This window comes from Ctenopharyngodon idella, chromosome 8 (assembly GCF_019924925.1).
Source record: "Ctenopharyngodon idella isolate HZGC_01 chromosome 8, HZGC01, whole genome shotgun sequence".
In the NCBI taxonomy this organism is placed as follows: domain Eukaryota; kingdom Metazoa; phylum Chordata; class Actinopteri; order Cypriniformes; family Xenocyprididae; genus Ctenopharyngodon; species Ctenopharyngodon idella.
The window spans coordinates 7,834,778-7,851,484 of NC_067227.1; the positions used below are offsets into that span (position 1 = coordinate 7,834,778).

The 16,707-nt window shown below is 35.6% G+C and overlaps 2 protein-coding genes across 7 annotated transcripts in view; both read left to right on the top strand.

The window, feature by feature from the left end:
- The window catches only part of sorbs3 (sorbin and SH3 domain containing 3), a 63,861-nt gene extending 59,232 nt beyond the window's left edge, over positions 1 to 4,629 (top strand). For 3 of the 5 annotated variants that reach the window (XM_051903320.1, XM_051903323.1, XM_051903321.1), the window contains one exon: positions 1,251 to 4,629. In XM_051903320.1, coding sequence (XP_051759280.1) covers positions 1,251 to 1,312 — 62 coding nt within the window. In that variant the 3' untranslated portion in view covers positions 1,313 to 4,629. The remainder of the gene's footprint in view (positions 1 to 1,250) is intronic. The other 2 variants (XM_051903322.1, XM_051903324.1) reach the window with 1 other exon arrangement.
- A 2,267-nt stretch (positions 4,630 to 6,896) lies between these two features.
- pdlim2 (PDZ and LIM domain 2 (mystique)) overlaps positions 6,897 to 16,707 on the top strand; it is a 73,474-nt gene continuing 63,663 nt past the window's right edge. The window contains exons 1-2 of one of the 2 annotated variants that reach the window (XM_051903336.1): positions 6,897 to 7,196; positions 11,851 to 11,915. The gene's annotated coding sequence lies outside the window, so the exon portion shown is untranslated. The remainder of the gene's footprint in view (positions 7,197 to 11,850; positions 11,916 to 16,707) is intronic. The other variant, XM_051903335.1, reaches the window with a different exon arrangement.

The following is a 16,707-nucleotide window of genomic DNA, read 5'->3' on the forward strand; positions in this document are numbered from 1 at the left end:
TCCACTTTACAGTTATTCTGGCCAAGAACTGCCCAGCACTGTTTTACAGGTAAAGAGACTAAACATAGTTTCTAGGGATGCGTGATACATTTGAATCATATCAATTATCTGCTCATATTATGGATCAATTATATTTGATAATTATATATTGATGATAATTTTGCAATGCCTAAATTGATTTCTAACATTTAAAACTATTGATGTTATTTGTGTGTAGTACTAAAGAATTGTAGGTGCATGACAATCTGAAATTGACAATAATAGAATATTATACAGTATTATATAGAATATTATTATGAAGAAGATAAATACACAATAATAGACTGCTGTAGAAAAAAAAAACATGTTCAAATAATTGTACAGAAATGCTGAAATATGTGTAAACTTTGTCAGAATTTACAGTCCAAAATTATTACAAATTAGTAATGCAGAGGGGCGGAAATTTTCTGGTAAATTTCCAGAAACTTTCCAAAATTTCCAGAAAGTTTCCAAAAATCCTGGAAAGTTTCTGGAAATTCTATACATTTTTTTTTTGGAAATTTACTGGAAATTTCCTCCCCTTTGCATCCCTATTACAAACACTACCATTCAAATGTTTGGGGTCAGTAAGATTTTGTAATGTTTTGAAAAAAGTCGCTGACTCTCTTACGCTCACCAAGGCTGCATTTATTTGATTAAAAATACAGTGTCATATGATCTGATATGTGATTTGGTGCATTTCTTATTATTAAAGTTGAAAACTGTTGTGCTGCTTATATGATTGTGGAATCATGATACATTTTTTCAGGATTATTTGATGAATAGAAAATTCAAAATAACAGCATTTATTTGAACTATAAATCTCTGGTAACATTTTAAATGTCTTTACTGTCACTTTTGTTTAATTTACTGCTTCCTTGCTGAATAAAAGTTATAATTTCTTCCAACAACAAAAAAAAATCTGAACTCAAACGTTAGAATGGTAGTGTATACAAATTATTTCAGATAATAACACAGTGGAATGTACAGTTCTACTCATAAACATCATGTAACAAAACTGAAATATGTAAGTTTTAAAGATTTTAAAAGTGGTCTCAGTGCAAAGACTCTTCCTGTACTGCCCTCTATTGGCCGCTTCTGACATTACAGCAACTTCCATCATCGGTGCAGCTCATAATCAACATAGTCTTTTTGTGTGCGTTAACAAAGTGGTAGCTATTTGTGTCATCTGTTTTCTTGCTTAAATGACATTTATTTTCTCTTCCTGTCAGGTACGTCTGAAAGGACCCAAGCTTTTGGAACATTCCCTGGCAACTATGTGGCACCAGTTTAAGAGCTTCCACCAATTCTTCTTGGCAGATACTATTTCACTGACACTACAGGCTCAACCACTAATCAATGCAATATACATTCTGTCTGTACTGTCACTGTATACTATATACAAAACTACTGCCCCTGTTTACACTCACACACATATATACTTAAAAATTCTTCCTTCACATCCTCCACCAAGCATGTGCACTCCTCACCTTATTACTATGGCGCCCATTTTCCCATAGTAACTCTTGCAGACTCTTACAGATGTTGGACACAGATGGGTTTGTCACAGTATGATCACTCACATGTGTGTATTTGTGATGAATCCACACTGCATTATGCTTTGAAGATCATTACATTTATTTTTTCCCCTATTGACATTATCTAAGCTGACTTCCTTAATTTTAACGTCTTTGTAAAGTTTACCTCCATTTTGGTTTCAGATTTGTAGCAACATTGCCTATGAACACTACATATCCTGAAGATCTGGATGTAAGACATGGTTTAAAAAAAGCATCTTTTTTTTTTTTAAACGATCATCACAGTTGTCATTTACTTGCTGGCTTAGCTGACCGCCACATCATATTATAAACACAACCGCAGTCTTTAAGCGCTTAATGCAATTGCCTCCAAATGTTTAAACTGTATTAGGTTCATGTTTATTGTGTAACAAACCCAGCATGCAACATTATCTTAAGCTTTAGGACAGGGAAAGTGTTGGGGCAGTGCTGTTTCAAACTCTTTTGTATGGATAAGTCTCCTGCTCAGTGAAGAATCAGTTAGGGTTTGACATTTTGTGGTGGGTTCCATCCAAACTAGATTAAACATGGTTTCTGACTCTATGTAGACTCTTTAAATCTGTATCTAAAACCATATTAAATTGAAAATATTCATTAATGCAGGTAAGGCCCATTCACAAAAATGTGAAATGGTGTGAACAGGCCTTTCAAAAGTATAAAGGCCCGTTCACACCAAGGATAATAACTATAACGATAAAGATTTAGTTCTAAAAATCACTCTAAATATGAAAGAATAGCAGATTACACATCACAAACGATAACAGTAAAACGACATCATTGAAAGCACTTTTGAAATTATTTTTCCCAGCTGATGAATGATAAAAACATCGACAACCAATCAGAATTCATCCTGCTCTAAAGAGCTCGAGCATTTATAGTGGCAGACAATAAAACTGTTGCACATGTGTATTTTATCCACAAGGTGGCAACCGTGCCCTGGGGGTGTCGATTCACAAGGTAGTCAAGAAAAACTGCAAAAACAGAACAGACCGGAACGCATGCAAGCTACAGCGACAATGGAGGCCTACATAGATGAGAGATTGTGCGAAGAGAAAGAATACAAAGATGTTTACATGGATTGTAACTTGTGGCGAGAGATTGCTCAAAACTGTGCATGTGTTGAACGCCTGTGTAAGTGTACGAGTCAATTGAAGTATACTTTCCAAGGCTGTGCATTTGACTGTGCGCGTACGCTAGTGTACGCCCTAAAAAACTAAGTATACCCAGGGCTTTAAGCCCAAAGTATACTTCACTTTTTATGCGTACATGAGGGTCAGCGTACAGTCTGCATGACGTGAATTTCGTCATCAAGAGAGTATTTACATACTGTATGCGCACCGCCGGATTTTTGTAATCGTGCGTACTTGTACACGCGGTTCGCACATGCGCATTTAAGTTTTTTTTTGCAGTAATTAGTTATTCCACAAGGTGGCAGCCATGCCCTGGGGGCGTCGATTCCAAAGGTAGTCAAAGAAAAACTGCATAAACAGAACAGACCGGAACGCATGCAAGCTACAGTGACAATGGAGGCCTACATAGACGAGAGATTATGCGAAAAGGTTAGAAAACATCCTAATTTGTACAACTCTAGCATGAAAGAATACAAAGATATTTACATGGGTTGTGACTCGTGGCGAGAGATTGCTCAAAACTGCGTATGTGTTGAACGCCTGTGTACGCATACAAGTCAAATGAAGTATACTTTCCAAGGATGTGCATTTGACTGTGCGTGTACACTAGCATACGCGTAAAAAAAACAAGTATACCCAGGGCTTTAAGCCCAAAGTATACTTTGCTTTTTATGCGTACTTGAGGGTCAGCGTACAGTGCGTGATGCGAATTTCGTCATCAAGAAAGTAGGGGTGTATTGTACCCGCACCGCCAGATTTTTGTAATCGCGCGTACTTTTAAGTGCAGGTCGCACATGCACATTTAACTTTTTTTTGCAGTAATTAGTTTATCCACAAGGTGGCAGCCGTGCCCTGGGGGCGTCGATTTACAAGGTAGTCAAAGAAAAACTGCATAAACAGAACAGACCGGAACACATGCAAGCTACAGCGACAATGGAGGCCTACATAGATGAGAGATTGTGCGAACAGGTTAGAAAATACCCTCACTTGTACAACTCTAGCATGAAAGAATACAAAGATATTTACATGGGTTGTGACTCGTGGCGAGAGATTGCTCAAAACTGTGTATGCGTCGAACGCCTGTGTACGCAGTCATGTGAAGTATACTTTGTAAGGCTGTGCGTTCGACTGCGTAAAAAACAAAGTATACCCAGTGCTTTAGAATAAACAGAACGATATCGTCGCTGGTGTGAACGCTAATATTATCTTTATAGTTATCGTCCTTTGTGTGAACGGGCCTTTTAGTATTGATCGGACAAACATCGTGATTTGCAGGTGTAGTCATTCACAGTGCCAAAAACAGTAAAATGTGTGCTTGTTAAATATCTAAACATTATTAAAACAAGAGTAATTTACTATATGCGAAGAGCAAAATTGTATAAGGTAAAATTTCTGAAAATATATCTTAAATTGAGTTTATTTTGTGATGTTTTTCTTGTTTTAGGCGTAAATCTTACTCATTTCTTTTGATTTATGCTTAAAACTAGAACTAAGAAAACTGTATATGTCAATCACGAGCTCTGCGGATTTTACAAGTTGAAAACGACACCTTAAGATGAAGTCAGCTTGAGTTTATCATGTCAAAGCACACATGCACAGGTTTTAAGACAGGAGCCGGAGGACTTTTTACTTTGGGTTTATGTTAGCTGTAAAAATGGTTGTTGAAGATGCCGGTGTTCATTCTATTCATCTGAATTCCATCATTAACTCACTTTGACTTCTGTTTTTAATTCTCTGGGAACTGAAGTAGCTGACTGCATTTTGTTGTACAGATTGTTGAATCGTTATGGCACAGTTATCGAATAATGGGAAAAAGATAATATATTTTTATTGACACACAATGTATTGCAGTATGTAAGGTACTCACAGATTTTGATAATGATCAAATAAATAATGAAAAAACATTGGTTGCTTCTTACTTTTATTAGCCTAATTCGAATCGTTACAATTTTCTTCACACTCAAATTTGAATACCTTCCAGCAACTGCTTTATACAATAAATGCTTCTGTTTGTTATTCATAAGCTGTCTTTTATTAGTCAACACACCTACAGAGCAAATGAAATAATTAGTCTTGAGAACATGATGACAGACGTCTATTTCAGCGAAAGGCCCATGTCATTTTCCAAAACACATATGCAGAACAGCCTTAATTTATAATGTGTTGTGAGATTGTACTGATTGATTTAGAATGATTTTAAGAGATCTGGGATGCCAGATGAAAAATAAAGCATATTTATGTTACAAAACAGACAAATAATAATAATAATAATAATAATAACCTTTTAAAATTTGTATATATATATATATATATATATATATATATATATATATTTGTAGGCCTATATATAATTATCAAATGATTGATATTATGTCAACTCCGTCATCCCGGTGTAAAAGTTTCTTTAAATAGTTGCGGGATAAATATTAGCATTTTTGATATGTTTATTAAGGCAGCTACTACTGAGAAAGAAAACAAAATTGCTCCACTCTACATGTGGTTAAGGTGGAAAAATATTCAGTTTTGTCAACTCCGTTGATGGAGTTGACATTGTAGCTGATGGAGTTGACAAATGCTCACAAAAAAACTTTTATATAGTGATATTATATATACATCTACTGTCACCATGAAATCAAAATGGATGATTCTTATTTATTTATGGAATATTGCAGTTATTATAAATAAATAACTTGTACACATTTTTTTTTAAATTTACAACCTGTCACTCACATGAGATCACAGCAATAGCAAACCCTGATGTAATAAACTTCATAGAGATCGAACATGCACAAATACACAAATAAAATGTATGTAATTAATGTGGTTTAAAGAAAGACTACTGATCCTTTGGATTCACATTAGGAAAAGATTTATGTTGCTGATACAGGGAGGCACATAATAATGCTTAACATTACACTCATCCTAACATGCTTCTTGTACTTGAGACCCAGTATGAGACTTAAGGTGATGATACACGAAGCGACTTTTTGAGCAATATTGCCGAGCGATGTTGCTCGGGCACTTTCCCATTGAGAATGGTCAACAAATTTCTATCTAAAGTATCCAGATAGACATTTGTTGCCCATTTTCAATTGGAAAAATGCCCAAGCAGCATCGCTCGGCAACATTGCTCAAAAAGTTACCCTGTGTATCATCACCTATTGTATGGCTAAAAGGAGAAAAACAAACCACTGGAAGGATTGTTGTATTACATTAAATATTAGTTTAAAAGTTAGTTGTCTTAATTCGTTGTCTTGTCAATCTTGTAACTTCAGTTGGCCCTTTGTCAACTCCATCAGTTTTTGTCAACTCCGTCAGTATTTAAGACATCAGATGAAGGTTTCTGTTCATTTTGAAATAAATATTTTATTCTTTTTTTATTGGTAAAATATTAAAGCATCAACTGAACTACATGATATTATGCCTGATTTACCTAAGAACATTGGTTATATGTTTAATATTAAAAAGGAGGGTAGAGAATTAAGGAATTTAGGAACTGGATTGTTCATAATAACCCTAACCCAAGAAAACGTATTTTGTTCACCTATAGCTCCTTTACTGAACAACATCATTACATAAATGAAGACTTTACAACTGTTGTTTGATGGATCAAATTAAAATATCATGCTTTTTAATATGTTTGACAAATTAAGTTATGAAATGAATAAATGTACATTTTTAGAAAAACCTGTTCCCTTATGGTTCATTAGCTGAGACCTTTGTCTACAAATATATCAGTTTATAAATAATATATTATTAAATAATAAAAACTTCTAAAACATGTTGTGTCCCTTATCTCAAGAATCAGTGATATATATATATATATATATATATATATATATATATATATTCAGCAGAACACCATTAATTTGAAATCTTTTGTAATAGGCCTATTATAAATGTACTGTCAATTTTGACCATTTGAATGTGTGCTTGCTGAATAAAACTGTCGATTTTTTCTGACCCCAAACTCTTCTAACTTCTAACTCTTCAAACTATTCTTAAATCTAAATGTATATAAGCCGTCACCAGGTGGCGCACTAGCACGGAGTCTTATAATATTTGTTTTTAAAATCATATTTCTGTTTCATCCCACCTACCCGACACGCCCCGCGTGCCACCCTCGCGTGCCCACCCCCAGCCTTTATTTTGACAGAAACACGTGGCATGTGAGAGAAGACCGCGCGCATGATGCTCCATCATCTCTACAGCGGAAACATTCTTGGGAAAAGTTAAAAAAAAATTGGGCGTTGTGGGAATTCGGTCACATGTAGCGCACAGCCTCAAAACTGACGTGCCGAAAGTGTCTCAATCAGTTCTGCATTAGGAAACGGGTAGAGTGACTTTATAGAAGAAGAGCTGCGATTCTCCGCGCTCACACAGAACGCGTGCGTGGTTTTGACGTCATCCGCACAGGTGTCAAACCCAGCGCTGTGATTACACTCCTAACCGCGCGCCAACTCTTTACCAGGTAAGTGCTTTTCTCCCCAAAATACTTTGTTTATCAGAAATAAACCGTTACTAGGATGTTTTTCTTTTTTTTTTAGAAGTGCTAACTTACCTATATTATACTGTGCGTTTGCTTACTTCAGCCGAGGCGTGAGAAACAGTTCAGCATCCTTTAGTCTTTCACTGTTACAACTGCAACACAACTGTTTTATTGCCTCCGGAGCTTTTACTTAAAAGCCTGACTAACCTACGCAGAAATTGGAGAAAACTGAGCTTTTCAGCTTATTTAAGTGATGAAATGCATCTCATGTGCCATGTAAATCGACACAACAGCTGTAACACTGCAGTTTAAATCAGAGGAGTATGAGCGTGTTGTTCTCCATCACTCAAAGCTCAATTTTCAGTGGGATACTTTACGGTTTTTGTATTTGTTTTTAAAGCAGATTTTTTAAAAACGTCAAAAGTAGACCAAACTACTGTACATTAAGGATATCAAACTAGACATATGGATAAAAATAGTAAAGGGTTTAAACATTGCATTTGTCTTGCACAGTATGCACTCACAAAGGCTAAAGAGAACAAATGAGACTATGTGGGTTTTAAACATGTTGATGGAGGTCCTAATGGATTGTGAAAAACCTTGGGACACCCTTAGACTTTAAACATGACTGAGGAGGAGTTGAGTTTAGAATATAACCAGATGTTATTCCATCTAAGCTTTAAAACGTGCTATGTTATAATGAACTCAGAAACAGTAACCAGTGAAGAGAGACCAAAAAAATTACTTGGCATAATGTACATTAAGAGATTCTGTATGTTATTATGCACTGAATTTATTGGGAACATTTCAGGTGATGTGACTATGATGCCCAAAAATGTTGTCAGGCAGCTCATTTGGTTTTGAGACATCATTTCTTCAATAGACTGCGATGAGAAACTTGTTTATGTCCACATTGTTTTGACTATTTTGAGGGTATGCAACGGATTTCTTTGTATGCTGGTTGAAGTTTTACCCCTGGATGGCTTGAAATATTTTGGATTCAGTTATGCAGAATAATGTGAAGGGTTACGGCTTAACACGTGAAGACATCAACACTGTCCAAATGTGGATGGTCAGCCTCAGAACTGAATATAGATGTCTGGCTTATCAGAAGTTACATTAAAAGAAATCATCAGTTTCTATCCAGCTGCTCTTGTATTGTTGCTATAACACAGCTCTCTGCAGGTTTAAAGTGAGCGAAAGCAGTTTTGAGGCTGGGCAGTGAATGTAATTGATGATTGAGCAGTACTTTTGAATGGATGGGAAAAAGCCAGACATGTTTCTGTATTCACGTGTCCATACAATGACCAAACCCATTGAAAGTGCTTTTGTACCTCTCTATTGTCTCCACCTGTGCAATTCTTCTGTCATCCCTCGATTTTTACCTTCTCCATCTCTGTTACTCTGCTTTACCAAACATCCATCACCTCAAAACACATTCTTCTCATTCATTGGTTTTATTTATTAATTTTTCAATTTAATGTACTTTTTTGGCCATGGCATTTATTGGCACTGCAAACAATAGTGTGAATAAGCAGGTACTGTATTATTAACAGTTGCAGGATTATTATTTTTAACTACAACTTTTAAAAAAGTTTTTCTTAAAGTAAAAAAAATAAAAAAATAAATAAAAATAAAAAAAAAGAAGAAAATTAAGAATGTTTCCTTGGCAACTAACTGAATTAAAGGGTTAGTTCACCCAAAAATGAAAATTGTTTCATAATCACCCACACCTTCGTTCATCTTCGGAACACAAATTAAGATATTTTGATGAAATCCAAGAGGTATCTGACTCCTCAGTAGACAGCAATTTAATTACCCCTGTCAAGGTCCAGAAAGGTACTAAAGACATTGTTAAAATAGTCAACATGACTACAGTGGTTCAACCTTAATTTTATGAAGTGACGAAAATACTTTTTGTGCACAAAAAAAAACAGAAATAACGACTTTATTCAACAATCTCTTCTCTTCCCTGTCATTATCCTTACACAGTTGAGGCAGTAAGCACAGTGCAGGTTTCTGTGTACTACGTCAGAAGCATATAGTACAAACCTTGTCAGTGAACTATGAGGGCAAAAAAAAACCAAACAGAAACAAAATAATCATTTAGTAATTGTAATCGAGGTAAAATGTTCAATTAATCGAGGTTTTGATTTTAGGCCATAATCTTCCAGCCCTACTAAGCCGGCATTCGGACGTAAACATGGAAGCCTTCACTGTGCTTACTGCGTCAACTGTGTAAGGATAATGACAGGGAAGAGAAGAGATTGTTGAATAAAGTTGTTATATTTATGTTTTTGCGCACAAAAAGTATTCTCGTCGCTTCATAAAATTAAGGTTGAACCACTGTAGTCATGTTGACTATTTTAACGATGTCTTTAGCACCTTTCTGGACCTTGACAGTGTCAGAATTGCGTGATATAAACTCGCAATTGACCCTTCGCCAGGAGTTTGATTGACAGGCGATCTAACCAATCATAACGCCGAATCCGCCATTTTGTCCGACAAAGCAGTCAGGAGAGTTAGCAGATTAACGTAGGTGGACTTGAACTTGAAAAATGGTGTACTGCCACGATTGAAACAATATTCCTTATGATGTTCATTTGTTTATTTGATGCTATAAATAAACTAGTAGGAAGAGATGATTGGTTCACAAGCTGCTTGAACTGACACATTAGAGAGCCACAAAACTGTATTTACTGTTTAAATTTCTTTAAAAATGACAAAATTTGAGACTGTTTCATATCAAAAGTAACCTGCTCTGTCTTGTCTGTCGACACTTTGTCAGTGTCCTCAATGTATTTTTCACTGCGTAAGAACATGATGTGTGGCGAGAGATCGGCATGACTTGTCGGACATAGCAACAGAAACTAAAGGGGGTGGGTCTTTGCGAACGGTCAATTGCGAGGAAAAAAGTCAGAATTTTAGGATAAAGTCACAATTACCTTTTAATTCAGTGGCAGAAACAAGCTTCCATATAAAATAGCTTAGTCAGTAGTGCAAAATTAAAATAAAATGAAAAGTAACAGTATAGACAGAACTTAAAATAGCAACTGACAAATCAACCAATAAGACTTGATTAGAAGTAATATTAATAATATATATTTAATTCGGTGGGTCAGTCTTAGGTGCAGGTAGACTTGCATCTCAAGGACTTGGGTTTGATTCCCACCCAGTGAGCCTCTTTCTTTGAGAATGATGCATTCTTGCTCTTGTTCTCTATGCAGATATGCCCAGAGTGCTAATAGGCTGTGGAAGACATAACATCCACAAACATGTCTTATAATTACACACAGTCTCTGCACTAAAACCCTGTCAACTGTACAATAAATCAGCCGTGTACAGAGACCACCAAAGCAAGTAATGCAGTACCGCTTATGGTTTTGATAGTCAGCTGGACCACAAAATAGCATCCCGTACAAAACAATTCCATACCGTTCTATATTCTGGCGGTTATTTCATAGTGGGCAGCAAACTGAGCTTTTTTCTTCGAAAACCGCAGTTTTCAGATGTTTTCAGCATATGAAAAAAAAAAAAAAGTCTAGTCTCTTTGGTTTAGCAAGAATTTGCACTGTGTTCACATACAAAGGAAATGGCACCCTCTGATATGATCAGCTGTTGATGATGAAAGAGACAAAATGTTTCTTTCAATTCATAATTGTCTTTTCTTTTATGTGCAGAGAAGATTCTGCACAGGCAAAAATTTGTCTTTGAGTCTTGTTCTAGAGGTGAATAATCCAAATTATACAAAGGTGCGTTAGTTCACGCTTTGAGCAAATAAAGCTCGCAAGGAATTTGGCAACAGGATATGTCGTCACACTCTAGGGCTATTTTGTTATAAATCACAAATAATAAATTCCAAATGTGAAAATATACCATCTACTCCATCTGCTTTCCCTTTAAACAAAGATATTGACATTTATATTCTCATTGACTAAACATAATCTTGCTATATGAATTCGCAAGTCGTAAGTGCATCAAACTTGAACTTCTGAAGGCGATACGATTCTTTGCGTGAGCTTGCATTTCCACTTAACTGGGAAGTTACAGTAAGTGTGACCGCATCTTTAATAAGGATGCACAGTTATTAGCATAATATACGCCCAGACCGTCTCCATATAAGGGCAACATTTGTCACTCTCTGCAAAAAGATGCACACTCACTGAAGATCACACTTGGCATGATGGAGAGTGGTTGTGTTTCTCATTTTTAGTGCTGCCAGTTGTTTAGTGCACACAATGTGGTATCTTGTTGCTAGTTGTCTGTGTCTCTTACCACATTTCCTGTGTGCTCTGTGTTTTGTAGCATCCGAAAGGCTGTCTATGTTCTTATTTAAAGTCAGTGAACAGGATAATATGCTAGTCGTAATGATGGCGTATGTCTGTCTGCACCACCAGTTTCTCTCTCCAGGGCAAAATCTACTTGTGTTTTCTGTGCTGTAATTGAAGCCTAAAACTTATGCTCTATTTCAGCCATACTTTACCAAAAACTGGGTCTCCTCTTACCACTTCCTCTGCAAAAAAAGTCACGACAGTTTAACCACTGCCTGTCGTTGCAATTTAGACCGTTCAGATGATCTGAATTCATGGCTGTGTCTGTATATATATAAATCCATGCAATATTGTTCTTATGACAGTGTCTGGAAAGCTCAAAGGAGAAACCTGCACAGTGGATCTGGACTGAGATTTCATCTATATTGTGGTGAGCTCAGTAGTTACTATTGCTATTTAAGAAGTTTTATTAAACTTCTAACCCTTAGTATTCAACTTTAAATGTAACTTAATTTGATTTAAATTTTACATTTAATATGTATTTTTTTTAATTAACTTGATTTAATTTAAATTGAATCTTTCAATTAAAATTTAAATTAACCCTTTTAATAATGTTCAGTAGCATTATATATGGAATATTTCAATTTGTGGTATAGAGAAGCGTGAAATGTTACTATATTGGTATAATGTTTACTTGTTGGTATATAGGTTTTGGTATAAACTATACATTGGTATAAACTACTGAAACTTTGCTATCGTGACAGTCTTGCATTATGCTATGGCTTGTAAAGCAAAGGACCACCATAGTAGCCCTATTAACTAATAATTTTCTTTTCTATTTTTTTCCAAGCTTTTTGTGTCTTTGTGGCCCGTGGGGAAGAATGTGTCATACTTGTTAGAACGAAGCGCTTGTGAATACCTCCTGCTTTTGAGTCATGATGATCATAATATCTTGTTCTGTTACTATGACAGCCAAACATATCAAACACAACAGCCGAAGAGTGAATCGCTTTAAGCAACCAAAAATCGAAAACTCACGGTAATTAGCCGCCACTGGAATGCGGAATTATAATGAGTCATTAGGTGAAATTTTCAAATACCAACAAACCGTTCATTATTCAGACTGAGGTCATCTCTTATATTGTTCATCTCCACCCAACGCCTTTGCGTTCTTTTCGTGATCACGTTGTTGTACCGTGTTTGATGTTTCTTCATCATTAATGGGATGGAAGGTAGCACTGTTGACTCACTGACCTTGAATGTGATAAGAATGTGGGGAATGTTTTATTCTGGCTTGTTTTAAAGGGGAGTTGTGTTACTGTGGCATTACTGCGGTGCTGTACTGACTGGGTGTGTGTTGGGCAGGTGTGACTGTGTTAAGCTTACTCATGGGAGTGGATCATGTGAGAAAAAGCACAGTTTGTTCAGTAGGTTTGGGGTGTGCTGCAAGACTTTAGACTCCATGTATGGATTTGTTACTGTACAGCTCATACTTTGAATCTTTTTAATTGTAATACTAAATATTTTCTATGTCTGTAGAGTAATTTATAACTCAGAACACACCCTGGTCACAGTATTTGCGGTAAAGGTGCTAGGAATGCAAGGTCATGAACTTGAATGCAGTGTACAGTAAGTTGCTTTGGATAAATGCATCTGCTAAATGTTTAAAGTGTGACTTTGAAAAGTCACATAAGCCTGAGGTGATGGGAGGGGTGTGTAGTTTCAGTTGTCAACACTATTTCACAATTCTTGATACTAATTTCACATCAATAGCAAGAAATAAAAGTATTAAGTTAAATATTAATAGATAATGGCTTGTAGCATCTAATAATTCTGAAATAAATGTTGAAAAAAATGACAAGCAATAGAGCAAATAATGTAATCACAAAAACAGCAATATTAAATCAATATTCAGGAATTGGAGAAAAAAAAATGTAATCAAATGCAAAATAAAATTACGTATTGACATCTTCATTCCCTATTGCATGATTGTCAAATGTACCAAATTACTGAATGTTGTTGAAGTTGGACTGAGAAGCAAGTCTGTAATTAAAATATTTGTAAAGTTATTTTTTGATTAAATCATTAATGCTAAACTTTGTTCATGTTCAATTGTAGAGGACTTAATAAAGGCTTCAAGTTTTTCAGCCAACAATATTATTTTTAATATTACTAGAACTACTACTACTTCATAGACATTCTGAATATGTTTTGTACCAAAGCAGTCTGAGTTCATTTAAAAGCCAAAATTTATGCAAACTGCTCTCAGAAATGAACCAAGTTAGTAGAGTGATATCAAGTTGAGTCAAGTGTGAACGAGTTTGACTACAAATGTGAAGTAAGTGTGTGTGCGCGCGCGCATAATACTTGAATCCTCTGTATTCCTTGAAAAAGATGTGTAATGATCCTATTTTAGAGCTGTTGGATGACTTTGAGATGCATGTGTCTGTGTGTGTGAGAGAGAGAGAGAGAGAGAGAGAGAGAGACTATGATAATATTCTATGCCACATCTGTAGTTTTGATCATGTCATGTTGTATTGTTACCAGAATTCTCATTCACATCTTCCACCAGAATTGTTTAATTGTAATCCAAAACAACACCCGTCCAATGAGGACAAAGTTTAGGAATATAGCCTCGCACAAGCACTAAAATACACACTGAAGACATTCACTTCATTCAAAACTTATATATAACTGCTTCCGATATAATAACTTTCCCACAGATCTGAATACTGAAATTGGCATCTTTTCCCATTACTCTCGGAGAACAGCTTCCCCATGATGAGTCACTCAAGGTGTTTCCAGTGTAAAAATAAAATAATAATCATGCGTTATTTACCATGTCACAATTTTTCCTGATTAAATGCCAGAGATGTACCTCAGGGTAAAAGTGTGTGCAAAATGCAAATCACAACAATTGCCTTGGCTAAACTCAACACTAATTTAACTTACTTGTTTAAACAGGATATTCGGACTGTGCTTTTATTTGGGAGAGCTATATGATGACAACATAGGTGAGAAACACTTTTTGTAAAACAGGAGAAGATTCTTCAGTTTTTGAACCTTGGATAGTTTCTGGTGACTGTGTAGGCCATAAAGAAGTTTCAGCTTGAACAGTTACAGGAGCAGTAATTACTGCAGAACTAGGCGTTCAGACATTTCTTAAAGCACTGGACATGGTGCTTACAGTGAATAAATAGAGTTCATTTCAGTTTCAGTAGCTGTATTTGTTTCTTTTTAGAGTCGGCGAGCTTCCTGGCTGACCTTACTGTCTGGTCACTTAGTTTTTACTGAAGCAGAGTAGGCTTTCTCTAAGCATTTCTGAGCAGCATCTGAAAAGACTGATTAGAGCCAGGGTGGGGAAGAATAAAAAAAAACACTTGATGAGGTACTTTTAATTTAGGACTAAATAGCAAAAACAGGAGTAGATCTGAGATCGTAGATAGGAGTAGATAGGAGAGCTGCAGAGGTCTCCTAACCTAGTTAGGAGTAACAAGATGGCAGCAAAGAAGAGATACACGCTCTCCAATAAAGATATGATGTATTGGAGTTATATGATGACATTGAGTTGATAAAATGATATAAACTTGATTGTCAATTCTTTTTGTAACTGACCTAATAAGAAATGTAATAACTTAAAATAAATGTAGTAAATATTACTTAAACAATAATTGTTTAATGCATTTTAATACATTTAAAGGTGCTGTATGCGATTTCTCATTCATTGTTGAACACTGTTGATATTTGAAATCAACCCAAACAAACCCACCCTTCTCTTCATTGCGCCACCTCCAAAACTCACACTCCAATACTAACCACCCTGCTCCAAGTCAGTCTCGAACCCCAGCCTGATCACTGCTGGCATGCGAGGCGAATGCACTACCAATGACACTAAACACCTCATTTTCTAGCGGGCATCAGTGTGCAGTAGTTTAACTGAAGCTCTCACTATCTGGCCGCTGTTACACACGTAATGCTAGTGGATGTCTGTTTATCACAGCTGACGCGCAACAAGATGCTTCACGAAAAATAAAGCGCAGATGATGAACGAATGACAAGGAAGCACAAAAAATTTACGTACAGTACACAAGAGTAAATACAAACAAGAGTTTCTTGTTAATCGCTAACAGAGCAGCAGCTCCAGACAATCAAAACCCAGTGTTACTTACATGATAAGGAATCAAGCAGCTTCCGTGTCTGTTTTCAGGCCTTCCTGCTTAGCTCTCTCCAGCGCTGGAAAGCTTTTCTAATATAAACGCAGGTCCTAAAGCGCTTGGCCAGTCATAAACCTTCATTGCAGTGATATTCTTTTGAGCTCTTTTGTATTATGTAAACTTACCACACCAAACATAGTGACCAAAAGTGATGCATGTGTTTTTTTTTTTTTTTTTTTTAATTACCCTACAATTTTGCTTAAACCATCAAAATATGAGGAAAATATGAGGAAAATATTTTTGTTTATATTATTTAATTATTTTAATGTTTAATTATTATTAATTATTTTGTTTTATTTGTTTTAAAATATGACATTGACTACAACATAATCAGTTTTTAATATTTCATTGGTTCTCTCTTGTTTTTGCATATGTTCATAATTTCTTTGCATGACAGCCTGGCCAAAAATAATTTGAAATTTGAAATAATTTAAAATTTAATTTCATTATAACACATGAAACAATTGACTCCAAGCACAGCTACGCGATATGCTTACATCTTTTAACACATTTTTTTTTAAATATTTGAATTAAGGTTGAAGATGTCCATTTTCATATGGCTGGACATCACATTTGGCAACTACTTTATGGCAGTTCATTGACTTTCCAACTGAAAATCAAACCATGCGGCAAAAGCAAGTCACTTTTATGTTGATGGTGGGCTTCCCTGGAGTTGTTGGAGCCATTGATAGAACTCGTGTTCACATCATTGCTCCAATTGTAAATGAGGAGACATATATCATTAGAAAAAGATTCCACACCATCAATACTAATTTGTGATTATTTTGCACAGTGCAAAGCTATTTTAAAAAATAAATTAAAATATTAAAATGTTTCAGTGTCTTTTTCAATGTTTTTTTTTTTTTAATAATAACATTAAATGATTGGTGTTGTGCTGCTGTGACTTCACCCTTGCAGGCTTGCTATTGGCTGATTCAGAGGTTGAGGGCGGCCATTTTGAGTTGACATCATTGTAGTCCTTAGTTCATAACACTTAAGTCAGCACTT